This window comes from Phalacrocorax carbo, chromosome 5 (assembly GCF_963921805.1).
Source record: "Phalacrocorax carbo chromosome 5, bPhaCar2.1, whole genome shotgun sequence".
NCBI lineage: Eukaryota > Metazoa > Chordata > Aves > Suliformes > Phalacrocoracidae > Phalacrocorax > Phalacrocorax carbo.
Window position 1 is genome coordinate 54,037,432 of NC_087517.1, and position 15,156 is coordinate 54,052,587.

General features: G+C 46.1%; 2 protein-coding genes across 2 annotated transcripts in view; both read left to right on the forward strand.

Annotated features, from left to right (window-relative positions):
* The window catches only part of CD81 (CD81 molecule), an 85,313-nt gene that overhangs the window by 20,015 nt on the left and 50,142 nt on the right, over positions 1-15,156 (forward strand). The gene's annotated exons all lie outside the window — the stretch shown is intronic.
* Positions 1-15,156, forward strand: part of TSPAN32 (tetraspanin 32) — a 34,621-nt gene that overhangs the window by 14,102 nt on the left and 5,363 nt on the right. Inside the window, exons 5-6 of the mRNA XM_064452518.1 lie at positions 13,354-13,455; positions 14,991-15,083. Coding sequence (XP_064308588.1) covers positions 13,354-13,455; positions 14,991-15,083 — 195 coding nt within the window. The remainder of the gene's footprint in view (positions 1-13,353; positions 13,456-14,990; positions 15,084-15,156) is intronic.

Sequence of the window (15,156 nt, forward strand, 5' to 3'; positions counted from 1 at the left end):
GCCCATAAATGCACCCATGTGTTATGGTTAGCTGTAGTAGTTGGTTGGGTTTCTTTGGGCAAAACAGTTACCAGTAGGCAAAATGAAGGTTTTCTGTAAAGTGTTTACTTTCTGGGTAAAGAAATCCAGCAGTGTTTCTGGCAACAGAAAAACTGAAATACTGGTAGACATTGTCTTGGGCTTCTCTGCTTTCTAAAATGCAAGGAGAAACAGGGTATATAAGTAAGGAAAGATTTAATTAGGAATGTCCCTTACAAAACAAATGGAAATTTGGTTTAGCTTGAAAGATAACCTGTCTCACCAGTGAGAAAAATGCAGATGTGAGAGAGAAATGCAGATGTGACTGCACCTCCAGAACAGAAAGACAGTGCAGTGACACAGAAAACCAAATGGAGCAGGGGGAAGACTCCTGAAGTCTCGTTATAGAGCCATTTGTTTGCCTGACTTTCTCAAAGTAAAGAGCAAGATAAAAGCAGGTGTCCTCCCCGAGCCTACTGCGTGCCTGTACTGTCAGAAATAGTTAATTGCAGTAATATGGGGGAAAAAATCAAACTCAGCCAATTGACGGGTGTCTTGTAAACTTGATGGGATGTACACAGCTACCAAGAAAGGAAGAGAATTTGGGGATATAAAACTGTGTATGGATGAATATGCCCATTACGTGTGCCTGAATCAGTGCCTCTGAGAGCACCGAGGGGCTACTGCCCCACGCTCATGGCTAAACCAAAAATGTGCATTTTTCCCTTGTAAAATATATTGACCTTCCAGTGAAAAGCCAGACAGAAAATCAGCCAGTTCCATCTGGAAATGCCAGCTGGGAGCTGGTGTCAGTAGATCCTTCCTCTCCCTCCCTGTGGGCAAGGTGCTGAACACAGGCAGCACTGAAAGTGGAACCCTCCCGTCGCTCTGCAAGCCAGGAGATGGGAGGTCCCTCCCACACCAAACCATGGCAGGTGCCCTCAGTGGTTTACTCCTCTTGATCAAAAAAAACCAAACCCAAAAATCAAAAAACCCTGAATTTCCTTCATAAAGCAGACTGTTCTTATAGAAGATTATCTAAAATGGAAAAGCCCCATTTTCAGTTGAAAAATTACTTTGATGGTTATTTTCAAGAGGCGGTAGATAGAAATATTACTTGAACATGATGAAAGCAAGATGGCCTTTTTTGCCTTTGTGAGTCCTTTAGATACTTGTTAACAGTGCTTCTTACAGAGGAGCTACTCAGGACAGGAGAAGAAGAGTTATTTGTAAATATTCTATATTCTCAGACATGGGCACTGTAAACAAAATGTGAATCTTCTCATTTCCCATTCTTTTCTGCTTTTGTGACCTTCTGTAGCTCCTGAATGAATTCTTTCAGAGAAGTGCCATGTGTTTTAATTTCAAGTTACCTGCATCCCAGATAGACTCAGTGTAACCTATCTTTATACTTCAAATAACTTACATCAGACATGTAAAAGTCATGAATCTGAGGTTTACTGTGCTTTACACAAAAAGGTTGATCCCTCTGTTCAGCACTGTAATTATTCCTGCCCTGTTGACCTATCCATGTGGCCAAAGAATGGGTTTTGTGAGATCCAGGCCTGTCTTCTAAGGCTGCTTTGCATCCAACTGTCTGCGCTGAAGTACTTTTAATAAGGAACTAACAAACTACTCATTCCCAAAATATGTTTGCTTGGTACGTTCTGCAAAGAAAATGCTGAACAAAATGGGGAAGAACAAATAAGTCAGAGTAACATCCCAGATCTCCATGTCTTGCCAGCATGTACAATGCAGCCTTTCTGTTAGTGTCTAGCCCCAGCTTAAAAAGAAACACTTTGCCTCTTAGCCAATGGCACCAACAGAAAAAATGCCACTGTCTCTTGCAGAGGTGTGAAAACTCCTCTGGGCAGGTCAGCTGCTTGGAGGAAAATCTGAAATGAAAATATTTGTAATCTGGAGGTTGTTGACGGACCTTTTCTCCTACTAGCTATAGTGCTGAGCCATTCATGTTTCAGTATTTTCTAGCTCAACTTGCCCCAGAGCCATATCCTCACCTGCTGCACCCAATGCTCCTCCTAGGAGTTCAGATAGGTGAACTCTATCCCATCATGCTCTCAAGCCCACAGTTCCAGAAACACCCCAGCCCAGCCTCCAAGCCCCTGTGAAACTCTAATGTGCTTTTCTGCCTGGCCCAAATCACTTGAGAGAGTTGATCCCTTCCCATGTCCAACCTAGTGCAGACAAGGGTCTCCACAAGGGTGAGGAGCACGTTTGGTTGCACTCGCTATGGGCCATCTGGCCAAAATGTGGTCTTGGTGGGAAATGTGGACTTGGTTGGAAAGTGTCACAAACCTGTCTAGGTTCAACACCGGTGATGCAAAGTGAAATAGAGAACAAAGTACAAGAGTGGGCAGGGAGGATGACCTCTACACGAGCACCTTCAGTGCAGCAGTTGTGGTAACCACAGAAATGATGAGGGTTTTGGCTGGTTTTCAGCCACGTTAGGGAGTCCTGATTCCTGAAGCCAAACTGATGAGTCTTGTTTTCCAAAGTTATTTTTATGGCAGCTCCTTTACCACAAACCTCTGCCTGTTTAGGTGAGATCTTTAGTTGTCGCCAGTGCAACCCAATGCGGCTGGGACCTGGGATGTGGAGAAGGATGTAGGAGAGACATGCCACATCTGGAGCAGCTGGTGGGGAAGGCTGCTGCTTTCTCCTCCTCCACAGCTTTCCTTCTCTCCTCACCCATTAACTGCTGCTTTAAAAACCTGCCAGCTGAGGCTGGAAGAGAGAGTAGCCTTGCAGCTGTGGTGTAAAAGACTTTTGGTACCCTTGCTAGCCAACAGAGAAATAGATTTGGGGTTTCATTCTAGGCCCTGCTGTGAAAAAGGCTGGAGGATTTTCAGTCTCACACCATCTTCTGCTGTTTCCCTTCTCTGCAGCGGCTTAGAAGATCCATCCAGCAGCCCTGCGATGCTGGCCCTGTAAGGCAGTCAGGATGGCAGGGTGAATCAGCAAAAATAAAATTACTGCAATGTGAAAGGAGTTTTGCAACAGCACAAGCTTTTAATTACAGAGAGTCTTTTGCAGGTGAATGTTAGCTTAAAACCAATTAAATTATTATTTCCCTACTCGGGAAAATTTGAAACTAAACACTGGTGCAAATAGTTGCCCATACTTCTGGCATAAAGGCCCGATTTCCCGCGTCCTTTGGATGAAGAGGTCACTTGGATTTGCACTAATTGCAATGACACCGCAATCTCTTAATTTTCAAATGGTCTCTCAAGTTGCTGTGTGATTTCAAAAAGAGGTTTCACATTGGCTTTTGGCTCCACATTTGTAGAAAAGCAATAGCCTCTTTGCATTGCACTGCAAGTACTCAGGGAATAAATGTGAGGGTTTAGCTTTTTATGGGATGGGGAACACAAACCACCCGTGCTCTGGTTCTCCTGCAGGTGTGCTCTGCTTGAAATTTTCTGCAGAGGAACATGTTTGCTCTCCCCTCCTCATACTGGAAAGGGGAAACAGAGTCTTTAATGCTTTGTTAGTGAGCAAGGTGGTGTCTTTTGAGGCAGTGATTTTCTAACAGGGCCTGGGGTACAAAGCTGGGATTAACAGTTGCAGCTGTTAAATAACAAGCATTGCTACACCTGGGCCCCATTCTTCAAAAGAGCAGCTTCCCTGCTCTCTTACCTGCATATGGGATCAGTTCCGATCTTGTGTTTGTGGCTCTTCCTCCTAACCAGTGCAATGCTAGATGCGGTACTGCCTGGGTCGCCAGGAAGCAAATCCTGTCTTTTTGTGCTCAAAACCAGGACATGTATTGCTTGTTTCTTCAGGTATGCAAGGAGTGACCTGCACTTCCCAAGTAATTCCTTAAGCAGGACTGCAGAGGTCCTTCCAGTGGCAAACCAAGTCTGTGGTTTTTCCAGGGTGTGTTTGTTTCTGTTGCTCCTGCTAGTCGTGTGTGCTGGGGCAAACTCTTACAGGGTCCAGTCTGTCTCATCTGAAGGCAATGCTTAAAGGCAGGCTTAAGTCCTAGAGATTTTAATGGGACTTAAACACAAGCTGAAGGTGTGTTCAGGTGCTTTCTGAAACCAAACCTGAAGCATACAGTTTCCTTTGGTTTTCTGATTCAGTGGGGCTGGATCAGGGTTGTAGCCACCTATGGGGGTCTTTCAAGAGCATTTGCAAAAAGCAGTGATTTGCCTGCCAAAACACTGAATAATCTAATGTCCACCTTGCTCTTGCTGTTATTCTGCCAGGCACAATCACTTTAAAGTAAGCACAGAGCTTTTCCCAGTCTCTGAAGTCTATGGAAAAAATAGAAAAGGGGGAAACTCCCTTCCCCTTCTTTAGTGTTTTTAAATATTGTGACTCTTTCCTAACAGTTATGTTCTCATCACACAATAACAGCTTGCTCCCACCAGCAAGACCCTGATGTCCTTTGTCTGACATGCCACACAGTTGTTCGCGCTCATGGGTTTTATAATTTATTGCTGCCCTGATGCTGAACCTATGTGGCCCCGTTTCTGCCACTTCCTGTGGCAGAGTGTTAGCTGGAGCTCCTGTTTCCAGTAGCATCAGCTGTGGTACCCAAGGCTGCTCAGATGATTGCTGTCACTATGGAACAAAATCTGGCAAGGCATGTCAAAGATAACAAGAAGGGCTTCTTTAAATACATCAGCAATAAAAGGAAGACTGGGGATGCAGTGGGCCCACTGCTGAAGGAAGGGGCCCTGGCGATGCAGGATGCAGAGAAGGCAGTTACTGAATGCCTTCTTTGCTTTGGTCTTTACTGCTAAGGCTGGCCCTCAGGCATCTCAGCCCCCAGAGAAGAGAGGAAAATCTGGAGAAAGGGAGAATTCCCCTTGGTTAAAGAGTATTGGGTCAGAGATCACCTATGCAAACTGGATCCTCGCAAATCCATAGGCCCCAATGGGATGCACCCACAAGTGCTGAGGGAGCTGGCAGATGTTCTTGATGAGCCACTCTCCACCATCTTTGAAAGGTTGTGGAGGACAGGAGAGGTGCCCGAGGACTGGAGGACAGCAAATGTCACTCCAATCTTCAAAAAGGGCAAGAAGGAGGACCTGGGGAACTATAGGCCTCTCAGCCTCACCACTGTCCCCAGAAAGGTGATGGAGCAGTTCATCCTGGAGGTCATCTCTAAGCAGGGAGAGGACAAGAAAGTTATGAGAAATAGTCAACATGGATTCACCAAGGGAGGATCATGCCTGACCAACCTGATAGCCTTCTATGATGGTGTGACTGGCTGGGTCGATGAAGGGAGAGCAGTGGATGTTGTCTGTCTTGACTGCAGTAAGGCATTAGACACTGTCTACCATAGCCTCCTCACAGGCAAGCTAAGGAAGTGTGGGTTGCATGAGTGGACAGTGAGATGGACAGAGAACTGGCTCAACAACAGAACTCAGAGGGTCGTGATCAGCGAGGCAGGGTCTGGATGGAGGCCTGTCTCTAGTGGTGTTCCCCAGAGGCCTGTGCTCGGTCCAGTCCTGTTCAACATATTCATCAATGACCTGGATGAAGGGATCAAGTGTTACCTCATAAAGTTTGCTGATGATACCAAGCTGGGAGGAGTGGCTGATACACCAGAAGGCTGTGCTGCCATCCAGCGAGGCCTGGACAGGCTGGAGAGCTGGGCTGAGGGGAACCTGATGAAATGCAACAAGAGCAAGTGCAAGGTCCTGCACCTGGGGAGGAACAACCCCACGCACCAGTACAGGCTGGGGGCTGAACTACTGGAAAGCGGCTCTGTTGAGAAAGACCTTGGAGTGCTGGTGGACAAGTTGACCATGAGCCAGCAATGTACCCTTGTGGCCAAGAAGGCCAACAGTATCCTGGGGTGCATTAAAAGGAGTGTGGCCAGCAGACCCAAAACCACAAGAGGACCTTGATAACCCTGAGGCTGGTGTTACTCAGGAGGGATGCAGCCCCAGATCTGGAGGATTTAGGGGAAAAAATTGTTGGTGTTGAATAACTGCTTGCTTGGGTTTTCTGTGCTTCCCTGTGAAGCATCTGGTGCTCTGCCACAGTCACAAAGTGATGCTCCTGGCTGCATAGAGTAGCACAGAGGTGGCCTTGGGGGTTTATGGCTTGGTTGAGCATGAAGCTGTGATGTCCCCCTGCCTGCTGTTTGAGCAGTTTGAATATCACCCATGCAGCTAGACTTTTGCTGTTGTTCTGGGACATGCAGATGGGAATTGAGGAGGAGGTGAGCAGCATAAAAGCTCATCACTTTCTCCTGTTTTAAATGTTTTGTACAAGGATCTGATGGAAGCACTGGGACCAGAGAGAAACAACTTTGTAAGGCTGTGCTTTGCCTGAATTTTTTTGTTCCATGATGGTTTTTTTTCTCTCTCCTTCTGTGTATTCACTCAGTGATGGACTAAAAGATGGTTGGGGGTTGCCTGGTCCTTTTCCAATATGAGAAAGTGGGTGGAAGTGTATGAGTTATTAAAAAACATTATATATGTGTGTGTGTATCTATGTGTATATAATATATATATTTATATATACTGGAAAGAAAAGGTGAAAACCATTTAGTTAAAAACCCCATCTGGATCTTGCTGCTCTTGCATCAGCGGTCCCCCGTGACCACCAGCAGTCAGAGGCAGAGCAGCACCTTCTTATCTTGGGCAGTTTTCCATGGGGCCCTCAAAGGCTGCTTTGATTTGCAGTGCTGGCCAAATTTCTGCAGCTGGTATTGATTGGGTTCAGGAAGGCTGGAGAGGAGGGGAGCTGAATGCTATTAAGGGAATATAAAGATGCAGCAAGTTGTAATGACTGTGTTAGATAGAGCAATGGAGGCCTGGTCAAGCATGGAGCGGGGTGAGCCCATCTTACCATGTGCTTGATCCACATGGTGGCAATTGCTCTGCAACCTGGCTAAAGCACCTAGGGTGGTTTTCCCTCCTCTTTTCACTGCAGTTGCATTGTTGCCTTATCCAAACCCAAGCAGTTGCATCTGCCCCCCCGCTGCTTTCTGACATTCTGTGAACACGTGCATTTCAGCACACTGGGGAGGACGGGGAAGACCGAGATGGTGAAATGCAGAAGTGTTTTGTCTTACTGGAGCAAGGAAGGATTTCAAGTAGGTCAACCACTGTATTCTAGTTCACGTCATAACTAACTTGTGGTTTGTAACTAAGCAAAGTGTTGTCCGAAAAGCGTACTCGTCTCCCGATGTGCAGTGAGTCAATAATCACACACTCAGGAGAGACATTGCTGATTTATTTCAGGATTGCACAAGCCTGGGTGCTTCATGGCTTTCCACAAATCAAGCACACCAGAGCCTGCTCCTTTGTTATATATAGGCAGAATATGTATGAATTTATTGTATGTCTAACACACGTTCATTCTAATCTACCTAGGTTGCATAATGGCATTAAGTCACTATTCTTGGCTCCACTTCAGATCCTTCTGCACATGTCTTCCTCTCTTCAGGGGTCCTTGGTGGTCTTTATGGATGAAGTACCCTAACGCTTTTTATCCATACCTGGTCACATGTCACCTACGGCTAATTCAAGGCTGCTTTCTCTTGCCAACTTTCCTTTATTTTCTTCCAAAAGGAACGCTTGTCCTTGATTAAATGGCCAAGATATCCTGTCCCTAAGCTTACATTAAATATTAAAACATCAAATAATGCTTGATCCAAAAAAAAAAAAAAAAAAAAGAGTCTAGATTCATGTTCGTTAAACATAGACAATACCTCTTCTTTCCAAGGGGGGCTGTTCTCTTACAAAAGGAGTCTGTGGTAGACGCTGCTGAAGGGATATTTCTGAGTGGCGCTAGTGAGTACATCTCTCTTGGAGATGCTGAAAGAACATGAAGTGCTGAGGTTGCAGTTTCTTCTGAGGCTGTGGCGTGTGTGCTCAGTTTGGTACCTCAAAGGCACAAAGAGCCACAGGAGAGGAGGGTCCTCCTTCTGCTTGCCATGCTTGCCTTCCTCCTCTGCCATGACAAGAGCATTCCTGTTAAGCAGAAAGGAGACAGGTGGGCTCATCTTTGAGACAACCCTGACATCTCCTTACACTATGTTCTCCTTGAGCTGCAGCTCTTCAGAGAGATTTTTGGCCAAGAGCTGTTGCAAAGATGGCTCACTGAGTAGATCTCAGACTGTTCTTCCTGGTACAAGTCTACATTAGTTTTCCAACACACATTGAAGCAACTAGCTCAGGTTGCCTAGGCATGGTTATCCACTGGCAGCAGGAGGGGCATTCATTAATACCCCTGGCTTGCAAAGGCATCAGGAACTGAAGGCTAGCCTCCTCATCGGATCTTTCTGTTCCAAATCCAATTACAGGTAAAAATTATCCTTGATAAATAACCCAAGTCAAAAATGTCAGTTTTCCTCTTGAAGGAGGTAAGAATGAAATTTGTCTTAGTTTCTAATAGCCAAGGGCAAGAACACTAATGGCTTAGAGTAAATGCCTTCCTGCCATCATAAATTCTGCTTCTTGGGGGAAGAAAGGACTTAGAGGATGATAAACAATCCAAATTCCTTCTTTCTTTTACTGTAAGTAAAAAACCGCTACTCTACTGAGTCAGATGGAGTTAGATGCATCCATCTCAGTGGTGATTTTCCATTTGTTGTATCCAACAACCCATCAATATCACCCCTAAATTAATGTTTCATTAAAGAATGCAGACAGCAAATGGGAGGCAGCAATTATTTGACTAATTTAGAGCTGGAACATTTCACCCAGCATCTTCCAGGAAAAGAATGACTGTAAGGTGTGACCTGCATATCACTTAACCTGGAGATTTTTCGTAGCCAAGGCCCAGCTGATGCTTCATCTTCAGCTCTCGGTGTTTTTTACTGATAAGCATTGCAGGGACAGTCTCCTTCCAAGGGAGAGCTTCGTCCATAACTACTCCTCCAGCAGTGGGTCACAGCATGTCACTAGGAACAGGAAAATTCACTTGACCATAATGATACTGATGGGGGGGGGAGTGTAAGACTTTTCAAAAAGAAGCCCAGACACACTTTCTCTTCTCCAACGGTATTGGTCCATTATGTGCTAACTGCTGTCTGAGTTAAGGGATGGGGCACAGCTGTGGTTTTCTTAAAGCATGTTATTAACGCTATTGGCATAACCACTCAAACTCAAAAGGCATACTGTTGCTTAATTGTGAGAAAAAGTACCCTGATTATTTTTAATACTTTTTCTCCAACACCTGGTGTAAGAAAAGGAAGAAGAAAATTATTTTGAGGCAATGGATTGAAAGTTGCCCATCAGTGGAGTGTGTGATGGGAACCTGAGGACGGCACAAAGCAGTGCTGCAGTCTACCCTCACTGTTACGTCCCAGACCAAAAGGAAACTAATACAGGCAAACTTGCATCTGCTGGATAAAATAGTGTTGCAAATAAAGATAGGTCATGAAACCACTTGGTGACTTCATGTAATGCTTTCAGGTTTTATTTTTTACATCATTAGGCATGCATGAGTTAGCATGCCTTTTTGGGCTGGATAAACGCTGCCATGCATAACTGGTGCGTCAGAGCTCGTCTGCAGCTCTAAATAGAAACCCATTCCAGGCAAAAAAGTTGCAATGATGATGGTTCATTAGTGCAATCTCTTTTGCTCTTGTATGTCTCCTTGTTAAACCAGACCTGTTGTATGCTCTGTGGCATGATTTCCTGCATGGAAAGAAATAGCCAGTGATAAATACTGAGATTTAGTACTTTATACCTATCTCTGAAATATTTAAATGAGAAAGCTCTCTGCAGTAATCTTTGAAAACAGACTGCCATGTTGTATGAAGACAGCTATTTTCCCCTCCAAAATCAAATGATCCTAGAAAAAGATCAGAAAGATGATGTGGAGGAACTACAGTCAATTTACTCTTTAAAAATGGTTTTGTAGTTTGATATTCCCTTACCAGGGCCTAAATAGTATATTCAGATAATAGCTGGGTATAAATGCTAGATATAATTGCTAGATAGAAACGCTGAGAATGACTTAACAGCAAATTGTACTCTTAGGCCTGCCCAGACACACATTCTAAAAGGAAATTATTGCTGTAAAACATTTTACACTTTGAGCTTTCAGGTCTTGGAGGCTGCTTGACAAAATGAAAAAAAAATTAGTAAATAACTGAGAAGCCAGCTCGCAAGCTCAGAAACAGGGTGCAGTTGAAGTCTTTCGTAGTCATTATGTACCTGGAGATTACCATCGTAATCATCATCACCATCACTGTAGTTGAGCTGGCTGTGAAACAGTGACTGCTGGTGGCTTCTTCCCTCATTGTTTCCAACAGTTGGAATAATTTTCTGCCATAGCTTTGTTATGGCTATCTTGTTCCTTCAATTCTTTCCTAGCTGTTCTCTTCCTTCAAGCAGCCTTAGACTCAATGTTTAATGTCATTGCATGGTACCTAAAATAACAAGGAAGGTGCAAATGTGCACCATGGCATCAGGCAGGACCTTGCCTGGTTAAATAGATCCTCTCATGGTTTTATGCAGCTGGCAGGAGCTTGCCAGTCTGGCAGCTGCCGCAGGCTATGAGCAGTGGCCAGCAGTTGCCAACATCTGGGCAGCTCACCTGCCCTCCTCCCAGGTTGCTTGGTGCAGCACAATAACCTGAGAAGCTGCTGAGTAGGACATCAGCCTCAGTTGGGCCCTGAGGCATATTATCAGACCAAAATACTAATGAGCATTGACTTTTCTGCATAGTGAATTGGTTCTGGTGGCGTGGTCAGAGCCTGCTCTACTGCTATGGAGCCTGTGATGGTCTTTGCAGATGGAACATCACTGGCCCGTCTCAATTCACCTTGGTTTAAGCTGAATACAGTTGTAAAGTAAGCAGCCAGATCCAGCCCAAAACTCACTGCAGTCAAAGGAGCATTTTTGCCCGTTTTTGTGAGGTTTTGGGGAATGTGCCCAGGCAAGGCAGAAGGCATAAAACTACTTGTACCACCACTTCCTGGCCCAGTGTTCAGCAGACCTTTTAATGTTAAACTTCTGGGTTGCTTTCAAGCCTTGAGCACTTGCTTGAACCTAGCAAATTGCTTAAAACCCCCTTTTACTTTTTTTAAAAAGTCATTGAAATTTAGGAGGGAAGCTCAGCACCCTGAGACTAACAATAAATACAAACAGGCAAAAATTGCACATGCAGCACTGTTATCTTACCAAAATCCATATGTATGTTGTAACAACACAAAATAGTTTTTGTTCCTGCATCTTAGACTGGGGTTGGGATATTCAAAAGGTAATCTCTTAGGTTAAGGCACCCGCTGCTCTGTTCTTCCTTCCTTCCTCAGCAACATGAGGCCAAAAGAGGAGGTCAAAAGATTATTCTTTTTTCATTATTCTTAATCTAATTCTTCAGTGGAAATGGATGCTCTTTTTATTGAATCCATTTATTTAATTGCTGCTGCTGGAAAGCTATTTCATGGCCCACAAGAAGAAAAGCTTGGATGTTTTCTTCTTATTTGGGTTTAAGGTTTGCTCAGGGGAAGGATGGTGCACAAGTCTGCTGGAGATCTTTTCTTACTGCTGTGCCCATCCTACTCAATGCACTCTGATACACAGGGGTGGCAAAATGAGCATCCTCCCTCCTCACCTGTGAGGGACAGGTCAGCATCACACACCTTGCTGTGGAGGATTTTTTCCTTGGCTCAGAATATGTCCTTCATCATTGGGCTGCTCCTGCCTCACCTACAGATTGCCCCATGAAGGGTGATGGAGTGTCCAGGGGGGACATCAGCTTTGCTGCAGATAAATGCAGAGAAACCCCCAAGCCCCTTCATTTCTATGCCATGTTGATAGCCACGGAAAATCTTCCAATGTGAGACATTAAACTCTATTACTGGTGGCATTGAGCCGACTTGGATACAAGTAATCTTCTCAACCTTCCTCTCTCTCCTCCCTGGTTATCAACCTCCATTAGTTGCTCGCATTTTGGACAGACAGGCAGGGTAGAGCAATATTGCAGTGATGGCTGTAATTGCCTCACATTACCCTGGTTTCACCCACCAGGCACATGGCGTTGGTTTTTTTTCCCCTAGTATAATTTCCAAGCACAGCCCCTTGAGACTGAGCTGAAAAGCCTCACTGAGAGTTGGCTCTGCTCCCGTAGAGCCTGTCCTCCCTGTGTGGCCACCCACTCTGTCTCGCCGATCAATTTTTCCCTCCTGAAAGGCAAGCGCTGCCTGCAGGCCCACTCAGATCGATGCTGGTGAGGAAGCAAGGGAAAATAAAAGGAAGAAATAAGGTTTTGACTCCAGGCGCTGAAGGCAATTGTCATATTTTTTCCCTTTGAAACCCGAGTGGGAGTTCCCTGGGATCTGTCAAGCTGTGAGTTCTCACATGTTTGGTAAATATTTAGGGTCTGATTCACCACTGAATCACTCTGTTATGTTTTTGGCTCTATTTGGAGGAACACCTCCATCACTGGGATAACACCAGCGATCTGATGTCCTCTCAACTTTTTATTTTAGCATCTCTCAGTCATGTGTGCCTGTCCTCACAGTCATCCAACAGGACAGGGAGATGGTGTCATCCCTGCCTGGCAGAGGGATTTAGAGACACACTGGTCACAGGCACCAGAGTTGTTCTCTGACTCTAAACACAAAACAGGCCAAAAGCTCCAGCCATCAGCTGGTGAGAACCTGGCATGATGCCAAAGGGCCCATGCTGGAGCGTGTCCAGAGAAGGGCAACGAAGCTGGTGAAGGCTCTGGAGAGCAGGTCTGATAAGGAGCGGCTGAGGGAACTGGGGTTATTTAGCCTGGAGAAGAGGAGGCTGAGGGGAGACCTTATCTCTCTCTACAGCTACCAGAAAGGAGGTTGTAGTGAGGTGGCTGTTGGTCTCTTCTCCCAGGTCACTAGCGATAGAACAAGAGAAAATGGCCTCAAGTTGTGCTAGGGGAGGTTTAGATTGGATATTAGGAAAAATTTCTTTACTGAAAGAGTGGTCAGGCACTGGAACAGGCTGCCCAGAGAGGTGGTGGAGTCACCATCCCTGGAGGTGTTCAAAAAACATGTAGATGTAGCACTTCAGAGCATGGTTTAGGAGGCATGGTGGTGTTGGGTTGATGGTTGGACTTGATGATCCTAGAGGTCTTTTCCGACCTTAATGATTCTGTGATTTTTGTGTGTAGCAGAAGGTGGAACAGATGCAGCATTGCAGCCTCTCATGTGGGACTCACCATGTTGTAGGTAGTCCTTGGTGTGTGGTGGGTCATACACTAGCTCCTGCTGCTGAATGGTGGTCATTTAATAGCTGCATTACTTGTCTCACTACACATGTGATATCTTCTGGGGGGATGTGAGAGAAGCATATTTCCCTTCAGAAATTACCACAGTAAGTGTTTTCCACATACAGATCTCTGCTTTCATTGCAGGTGGAACACAGCATGATGGATATGTACGATCTTGTGTACGAGGAGGTGAGGAGGAACACCTCCAGCATCAGGAGGCAGGAGCTGACTGCCATTCATGAAGCAGTAAGTTGTCTTTCAGCCTCAGCAGAAAACCTTGCCCTGGGGTATCTTCCCAATGGTCTCAGCAGGCTTGGGCTGATGCCTGTGCTCTCCCTGTGGATGATGCAATGCCGTTTTTCCTTGGGAACCAAGTCCTCCAGCCTGCTGTGAAGTCTGCTCCTCCCTTCCTACTCTTACTTTCCCACATTTGACCAACCGGATTATCAACAGGAGGAAAGGGCCACCTGCCTGAGCATTGCTCTGGTATGAGATCTTCAGAGCTTCCACACTGTAGCTGATATATATATATTGTCTGTCTCAGCAGGGTCTCTGCCATGCTCCCTATCCGTGGTATGAGAAAGTGGATATACACCTCTCTGGTGTCCCCAGTCAGGTAGAGAGAGGGGGGAAATTCCACATTGTCCAGCAGAAATATTTGGACTTGGTTATTTCTGTTTACTCTTGAGCCTATGGCTGAGAAGTACTGGATGCTACGTGGCCTCTTGCAATGCTGGAGGCTGCTAGCAAGCTCCCCAAAACCACCACCAGGATGCTGTTGGCACAGGGGATTTGTCTGTAGCTCAGTAGGTGGGTATGGGTGGTTGCCCAGAGCACAGGGAGGATGCTTGCCCTCAGAGCCACAGGAGTTGAGTGAGGATGTCCCCTGTGGTGAGAAACTCCCAAGTCCCCAACAGGAGATGTTGTCTCCTTGCATAGCAGGGCCTGTTTGAGTAGTGAGTTCATGGCATGCAGCAGGGCTGGATCAGGAGGTCAGCTCCGTTCAGCTGTTTCCAGACACCTCCCATGCAACTCTCTTTATCCTTCCATGTTTTCTTAAATCATTGTAACATGTACTTTCTGAAGCTGCTGTCATCCGTGCTTCTCAAAACACAGAAAAGGGCAAATGTTCCTCATTGCAATAATGGTGGTGGCCCTCGGAGCCTTGACCAGGTGTGGCGGTGCTTGCTCTGCAGGGTTGTGGAGCAGCACACACAGAGTCCCCCTTGGCAAGGAGAACCAGGCACAATATCCAGCTTCATTAGTTACTATTTTAGCCACTTTGATCCTGATAAACGCTGAAGGCCTGAGAAACAGTCCTTCTACTCCTATTTTTTTTTCCTTCTGCTAGAGCTCCAAGCTGGCCAGTTTACCCTCCTATGGGAAACTAGCTCCACAGTGGGTGTTGCTGGGGACCACCCCCAGCCCACAACAAGCACTGGAAACATGAGTCTGAGCATCCCTGGATTTTCCAGAGCAGACACTGTGAGAGCTGGTGTGACCATGGAAGGAGAGCCTGGCCCCAGCCCCAGGCAGCAGACCTGGAGGGGCTGGGCAAGTCTGGGGCCAGATCCATCCACCCCCTCTGAATTTAACTTCCATTGCTGCTGCAGTTGTCAGCTGCATACCTGTGCGCTTCGCTTCTTGCAGCCCTGGTTGCATAGTCCTGCCTGGGGCAGCAGGGAGGAAGGGTGGCCCATTGCCAACATCTCCTGCCGCAGCAGCTAGCAGCAAGGAGAGAGCCCCAGCAGGTGGCTGGCAGATCTCTCCCTCTCTTCCAGTTCCTGTGCTGTGGGAAGCACTCTCCATTTGGGGACACAGACAACATCGAGCACAAGACTTGCCCATCCAGCCAGGTGCACAGTGCAGGACAGGTAAGGGAAAGGTTTCTTCTACCCCACAGTGCTCACTAACTGTTAAAACCTCACTGGTGTCTAAGCGTTAAGG